Source organism: Ixodes scapularis, unplaced genomic scaffold (assembly GCF_016920785.2).
Source record: "Ixodes scapularis isolate PalLabHiFi unplaced genomic scaffold, ASM1692078v2 PGA_scaffold2__306_contigs__length_199485367, whole genome shotgun sequence".
Lineage (NCBI taxonomy): Eukaryota > Metazoa > Arthropoda > Arachnida > Ixodida > Ixodidae > Ixodes > Ixodes scapularis.
The window spans coordinates 94657246-94665018 of NW_024609857.1; the positions used below are offsets into that span (position 1 = coordinate 94657246).

The 7773-nt window shown below is 43.3% G+C and overlaps 2 protein-coding genes across 2 annotated transcripts in view; both read left to right on the plus strand.

Moving 5' to 3' along the window:
* LOC120838262 (structural maintenance of chromosomes protein 4) overlaps positions 1-1070 on the plus strand; it is a 68580-nt gene extending 67510 nt beyond the window's left edge. Inside the window, exon 26 of the mRNA XM_040208097.2 lies at positions 558-1070. Within this exon, the coding sequence (XP_040064031.1) occupies positions 558-695 (138 nt within the window). The 3' untranslated portion in view covers positions 696-1070. The remainder of the gene's footprint in view (positions 1-557) is intronic.
* A 2509-nt stretch (positions 1071-3579) lies between these two features.
* On the plus strand, positions 3580-5479 carry LOC8036228 (queuine tRNA-ribosyltransferase accessory subunit 2). Its single transcript, XM_002411739.5, has 2 exons — positions 3580-3868; positions 4037-5479. Exon 2 carries the CDS (start codon positions 4170-4172, stop codon positions 5352-5354), a length of 1185 nt encoding a protein of 394 aa, XP_002411784.4. The 5' UTR covers positions 3580-3868; positions 4037-4169; the 3' UTR covers positions 5355-5479.
* Positions 5480-7773: the final 2294 nt, after the last annotated feature.

Here is a 7773-nt window from a genome sequence, read left to right on the forward strand (position 1 = left end):
GGTAAGTGCCTGGCCTAATGGGTGTCCCATTTGAAAAAAAAAAAAAAAATAATAATAAATAAAGCGATAAAAAGAGAAGAGGGAGCGACGCAAACTACTAGTGTCGCAAAACTATCGATAGTAAATCGTCGACAGTACCATCAATAGGTTTACAATAGTCGACTATCAATAGTTTTCTGATATTTGATTAACGATAGTTTTCCGATAGTCGACTATCGATAGTTTTTCGATAGTCGACTATCGATAGTTTTCCGATGGTCGACTATCGATAGTTTTCCGATAGTCGACTATCGATAGTTTTTCGATATTTGACTATCGATAGTACTATCGATAGTTTTTTTTCACTATCGATAGTCAGATTTCTGGCGACTATCGATACTATCGATAGTACTATCGATAGTTTTGCACCACTAGCTGGAGGCCACTGGTTCAAAAGACGCACCCTGCTGATCTCATTCTCTGAGTGACTATAGTACTTAAAGGGATTGTGCATACATTGTTATTCTGTTTCCAGGCAAAATGTACTACCTATTTGTTTTGTTTCTTTTTGCGTGTAGGAAAGAACGAGAAACGCGCAATTCATCATCATATCACTGAGGAACAACATGTTTGAGTTGGCCGACAGACTGGTGGGCATCTTCAAGGTAGACAACTGCACCGACTCTTGCACAATCAATCCCCGCAGCCTGGTGTAGAAGACAAGACGCCAAACGGGCTGCAGAATAGAACAACCTGCATAAGAATTGTGAATCAATGAGATTCTTTTTTTTTTTTTTTTAGCTTTGCTTTGTCATGAGAACAATATTCGTAATACATCACTTCAGTTTCATTGCTTTTTTCTAGTTTGTGTTGTGTATCTTGGCACCAACAGTTTAGTGACATTCTGAATGCAAAGGGTCTACAATCGTTTTTTTCCATGCTTGTATGTTTTATGATCATGAATTTATTCTGTGTCTGAATTACTTTTTTTTTTTTTTTTTTGTTCCTTGTACTTAATTATGGAAGATCTGTAATCATTTTTTTTTATATATATATAGAGATTGAGAAAAAAATAAAAATTTTGCCCCAAAGAGTGTTGCTTTGTTTCTGCATTAAAGTTGTACAGAAGCTGATTTAGATGTGTGGGAAGGGTATTCTGGAAAGTCCCGATCCCCTTGCTGCATCCTGCAGCTGCTTAAAAATTTATGAAAAAAATGCACAGTACTATATAACCATGTTCTCTTTAAAATATGCGAACACTAGGACTGCGCAAACACTATTTTTATGTTTAATATTGCTCTAATGGACTATAATGTGCTTCGGTGCCGATTCTGATGTTCTAAAGCTTCTGAAGATTGCAATGTGTTTATGCAGGTTTCTTGTTTTTCATTGTTTTTTTACACAGAAAATTAGCGAGGATGCATGATTGCTTGGATTGTAGACGAGATTGTAAAGCATTCCTTGTAAGTCCGAACGATATGTGTTTCACTTTTCTTTTTAACGAGGCTGCTTTGAATCCAAGGAGTGGGGATTGGCACCATCATAGTGAAGGAAAAATAACTACACCCTGGACAGTTTAGAAGGGGCTGTCTATCCCCTTTTCCCCCTTAGAAAATGTACTGCATTGGTCCATAAAGGAGCCTCAAGTTGTTTGGTTATTTCCACAATGCCATAGGCATAGTGTATTTTTGGGAAGCTGTGCTCTTGACGATGACTTGTCAGTGAAAGGCCATCAATGAACTACAACGTGGGTGAAATGGATTGACCGCACTTTTAACTGACCGCATAAATCGGTTTCTTAACTTATTGTGCTGGGATTTACTACAGAGGTGCTCGAAGCTCGTGCATTCATTAACTGAGAGTATGAATACATAAAACCTCTAAAGTCAGAAGAGAAAATAAAAACTTTTTGTCTATGGAAAAATTATTGCTGAGACTTTTATCGCATAATCATCAGAACAGTGTGCGCTATTCTGGCTTTTACTACAATTGAAAAATTTGTGTAATGTAAAGAAAATAGAATTGGCTTACGTATTTTTCACTTCATTTGGCCCAAATGAGCGCAACAATAACACATTATTAGTGTACATGCAAAGTATTGGGAAAACTTTTTTTTTCTTGGTTTACTCAGGTGAGCCAATCTTTCCTACATTTTAGCGAAAGCTTCCACCAACTTCAGGAACCTCTCTAGTAAATCCCAGCGCGAAAGTTAAGAAACTGATTTATGCGATCAGTTTAAAATATGTTCAATCCATTTCACTCATATTAGTACACGGTCCAGTAAGGACTCGGTTGTCTTCTAGTGTCTCCTACACAAGCAGAGCTTGAAATGCAGCATTGAGGATGCTTACCCAAGGTCGTTTGTCAGAATTCGTAAAAGTCCAAAAGAGGAAATCTAGAAGCCTTCTTATTCCCTTAATGGCACTTCTGTCATGTAACTTTTCTTGTATTTTGTTGGCAGACCCCAGCATTGTACTCAAGATCCCAATTATTATTGTCTAGTGCAGGGCAAGCATATGAACTCGACTAAAGAATATGTAGCCCTTGAATGTGATTGTGGTTGAGCAAACGGGAGCTTGAGTTTTAAGAGCGCGTATGTTTTTTTTTTTTTTTTTTTTTTATAAGACTTCCTAAAACCTACGTGCCCCGGAAACAGATTGACGTGTAAATAATGTTGAATTATTTTAGCTACAGTTCTGATTTGAAAACTACAAATGTGTAACGTTCCTCCTTTTAGGCTCGCTGTAAGATCCGAAAATGGGACACCTCTAAACTTGCATTATTACCAACATGCTCACTAAGAAGTATATCGCATCAGGCAGAAATGCAAATGGGTTCAAATGAGAACCACCCTATCGGCATCACCCTTCGCCGTTGCAGTCCCAAGGAGGCTGCCGTCATTTGAATGAAAAAGAGCAGTGTAAGATGGAAAGAGAACATAGAAATTAGGAGAAAAATGAAAGCCATTTACAACTCCCTGTAACACCGAATTAGAGTGCAGCTCTTGAGGAGGAAGGGAAGGTACAGAGAGGAGGCTATGCCCCTCCTCTCCTCCCATTTAGGGGAAGTTTTCCGCTAAGTTTAGCGGTGAAATTTTACCGCTAGATTTAGCGAGGAAATTTTTCCGCTAAATTTGGTGGGGAAATTTTTCCGCTAAATTAAGCGGGGAAATTTTTCCGCTAAATTTAGCGGTGAAATTTACCCATAATGCGCCGCGCGGTTATGCTGATGGCGACGCCGCTCAAGCCGGAAACGGGCGCCTAAGAGCTGCGCTCTAAAAGCAATTACTCGTGCCAGAAAATTACACAAATCTACGTGCCTGCGCACTCCCAAAAAGCAGAGTCCTAGCTTCCACTAGACTCTGGCTTCCACGAGTGCACAAAACGGCAAAACTTCGAGCGCACTGTGATCGCTGTGGACATAATGTAGCTAGAGGCACTGAACTCGCGACTTCTATGTCGAAAAAAGAAGCGTCGCGAACGAAATGATCTCATGGCATCACCCTCAGCATAACGCACATGAGAGCACGGTGAAAGCACACTGTCAGAACTAAGGGAAAAAAGATGTTCACTTCGATTTCAGTTTCGGTTTCGGCTTGGGTTTCCCTTAAACAAATTTGGAAGTGTAGCGCATCCCGTGTATACAGTTTTATGCCATTTTAGTTTCATTACCAGCTATTTATGAACAGAACATTAGCTGTGTGCTTTTCTTTTAAATTTCATTGCGTGTCCTATCGAATCCAATCCAACTTCCAAGACATTGGCTTGACGTCGTCTTTGCGTTGGCGATTCTGAGCCGTGTTGTGAGCGCGGTGACCGACTTTGTTCCCTTCCCGATATGTGAGGGTGGAAATTGTGTTATGTTTATGAAGTCCTTCCATAGTGTCTCGGTAAGTTTCTCACCAAGCTGAAGGTTTCTCCAATTTTCCGAGAAGTGAAAATAACCTCTGCCACATGGATGCCGTGGACCTTTACCGTCATAATGCACGTGTTGCAGTCGGCCTGCGTTGTCGGTGTTTGGTTTAAACGTTGAACACTGCTTACATTTCGATTTTCAGGTTCAAACAACTGTGTACTCCCAAGCGCCTAAACAAACATTGAACCGTCTGTCCGGGGCTGCTCTACGTCGGTAAATTCCATTTGAATCCATTCCTGTTCTCTCTTCAAAACTCGAAAAACGAAGACCGTAAGATGCGCTTTAGCGTCGTCGAAACCTTCCACGGCCACCGGGGCCGCCTGGGGAACATCTGCGGACTGCGTATCGGTACGGGCGAACAGTGCTTGGACACACCGACATGTCTGCTGTACACACAAGCCGGCAGCGCACCTCACTTGACTCGCGACATGCTGCACAAACTCGGGGATGTCGAAAACTTACCTGCCCTGTTTCCACTGCCACCTATCACCAGTTTTGTCGACAGCGTGATGCAGTTCGGCAAGGGACTCGGGAGCTTCGTGGCCCTGCAGAGCCACCCATCCTTTATCAGAATTCAAGATCCCATGGTCACGACGCCATCCGGGTTCAACGACAAGGCCGGAGTGTCTGTCTGGGATCAGGGAGGCCGCGTACACTTGAACCCATTGTCTTTCACGCGGATGATGGAAGCATTCCAACCAACATGCTACCAAGCACTCTGCGACAGCGACACGCCACAGGACGCCTCCAGAAAGAGGCTGCAACGCGCTGTCGACAGGTCAGTTTCTCTCCTGGACCAGTGCCTCGCAATGAAGGCAGACTCTAGTTGCCTGCAACATTCGGCTATTTTAGGCAGCGTCCAGGGTGGTTACAACAGAGACTTTCGGGAGATTTCAGCGAAGGAGACGGCCAAGAGAGACGTCGACGGCTTTGTCATAGAAGGCTTCCACGTCAACGGACCCCAGACGAAGTCGCTGAAGTTCGAAGAAGTTGCCGAAATATTGGAGGAAGTTATTGCACTTTTGCCACAGGATAAGCCCAGGTTCCTGCATGGTGTCCTACGGCCAGAGTTCATCTTGAAGGCAGTCCTGTACGGAATAGACATCTTTGATGCCTCGCTTGCGCATGCCGCCACAGAAGCAGGATGTGCGCTCGTTTTCAACTGCTCTTCCGACAAGGATCTCGAGCTGATGCTGGGACGAGACCTCTTGGATCAGGAGCTTGAAATGGACATGAAGAATGCTCGACACCGGGAAGATTTCGTGCCACTGCTTGAGAGCTGCGCTTGCTATGCATGTACAAACTTCACGAGGGCCTACATTCATCACCTGCTCAACACCGGTGAAATGTTGGGGCAGGTGTTGCTTAGCCTGCACAACATTCACCACTTCCTTGGATTCCTAAAGTCTATCCGCAAGTTTATGGTGCAACATGGTGCGAAAGAGTTGAATGGCAACTGAGGTGCAGTGTGGTGCATGGTATACACAACAAACATCAATTGTTATGTGCAGATTTACAAGTTTTATTGGTTCCATGAGTATACATCATTGAAAAGTGACAGAGTAAATCTATTTTTAAACATTGTTGCAAGTTTTGTGAAGGCATCAGTTGATGCAGTTGCCTGTGTCTTGGTGAAATAGACAGTCACCGACTAGGTTCTTTGTTAACTGTCATACAATTATCTCAAAACTGTTGACCTTAGAGGGAAAACAAAAATATCTGTATTGAGGATGTGGCCTTTGTGTAACCTCAAAATGGATTGGTGTGGGAAAAAAAGTGAGCATTACCTCTAGAAAGAAAAGTTTGAGAACTATGCACCATAATGCCTTTTAGATAAATGATAGGAAGAGGGCACTCGAAATTTGCGTATATTTTCAGTTGGCATTTGCTTGAAATTGATTCTATTACTTTGGGTAGGTAAAGGTGGCGGAAAGGTTAGTGGTTCTTCTAGATATGAATGAGACGTTCGATAGCACTGTACAATTCTCTCTGCAATTTGCCTTGCATATTGGTTCGTTTAGAGGAAACGGGCCTTTATTTCTTTATTTTGTTGAAGATTAGTCGACTGCGCTATTAAGATCTAGTCAACATTACTAGAATACTAAGTTGAAAAACTGCCATAGGAGCCTGCTTTGAAAAAGTCGCTCCGATCCATACTCGGGAACCAAACTAATGGCGATTGCAACGCCACCATTTCTCCCGCAGCGGCCGCTCCAGTAGCGGCACGGCTGCACCTATTGGTTCAGGTCGAGTCGCGTAAGGGCCGGTGGCTCCATCTCGCAGTAGCTATATAAAGCAACTTTCATGTTTTGATTTGTCGCTAGTTTCCCGACTGAGTGTTTTAGTAACGTTGGATCTAGTTAAAAGGGCCCAGTGGAAGCAATACATTTTCACACTGTTCTCTAGGTGTGTATGCTTTGCACACCTAAATTTGAGAATAGTGAGCATACAATATATAATCTGCCCTTCCAAAAGGTATGAGGTAATGGATGGCTGTGAGAACTGGTTTCAAAGAGTCCAGTAAAGAAGTGAACATTTACATAGTTGACGAGCCCTAAAAAGTTGTTTAAATGCAGATTATTTTGAAGCCGTCCTCCTGCAAATACGTATTATATTTCTGCGGAGTTGCCCTCTCAAACCTTTAGCGGGTACCAGTAGCGTCGGTACTTGTTGGCACATTCCTGGATGTTTAATCACCGATGCAAGTTGCACTCTGGGACTTGAATTTGAAATGTGACAGACTGACAATACTAGCTGTTAAAGGGGCCCTGCAATCATATTTAAGCGTCTACCTTTTTTGCGGTTTCCACGTCTCTTTGGGTTCGGGCAAGCCAGCAGGCATGGAGAGAGTAACTAAATATCAGTGCGCCATATTTTTAACCAGACGACGCTGAAACCTCCTCCACCGACGAGGGCGAACCGCATTGCCGAAAGCGCGCAATATGTGACGTCTTTGGTCCTGGGCTCATTACTAATCAAAGCCGCTAAAAGCTTTTTTTTTTTTTTTTTTAGTCGAGATGCAAAATATAAGTGGCACGAATCGTTTAAATTTTTTATAAAAGTAGCTTTTGTTCAGTATTTTATATCAGAAAAGAAACAAATACAGTTTATAAAGTATGGAGACAAGAAAAGACCCGTCGACAAACCCGCCACCAAGCAGCGGAAAAACCGGCGCATACTAGAAAGGGCTAGTGGGATGAGGTGCCAACGAATGGCGAGCGTAGAAAGGTCCCGGATGTACGCGGCGGGGCTGCGGTCATATACCGGCTCGAGAATCCGACCGGTTCCGAGCGCTGCGAAGGCTTTTGGCGCGGGCTTGGCTGGCAATTTGGCGGTATGGCAGCGCAAAGTGGCTCGCGTTCTGAACTGATCTTTACCCCATGTTTGCTGTCGTTTGTGGCCAATGAAGTGTTATGCTGAATTAGTATTTAACCTTGCAGCAAAAGCAATGCGAGCCGCCCTGGCCGCTCACTTCATACAGCCTATCCAACATGTGCTTTAGTGGCGCCCTCTCGAGCCATCGACACGGAGTGCGGCAGCCGTGAGCGCTCAATGAGCTCACTACTACTCCTCTAGTTCACGGCCACTCAAGCCAGGACCTACGACGTCATGAAGGATGTTATTTTTTGCTTGTTTTTGTAACTCTAATTTGCCTATAACTTCTAAAATAAAGCGAAATTCGAGAAAAGAAAAATTTCTCTAAGTTACTACGTTCAGTGCGCTCAGGTTCGGTGTAAATTAAAAACCAGTCAAAAAGTTGTTGCAGGGCCCCTTTAAGCCAAGTGACCACACCCTTTTCTGTGCCATTTACCACTCTAAAATTATTGGGAGGTTTTAGCTCTCTTCAATGTCGCTGCATATGCTCACACACCAAATGCA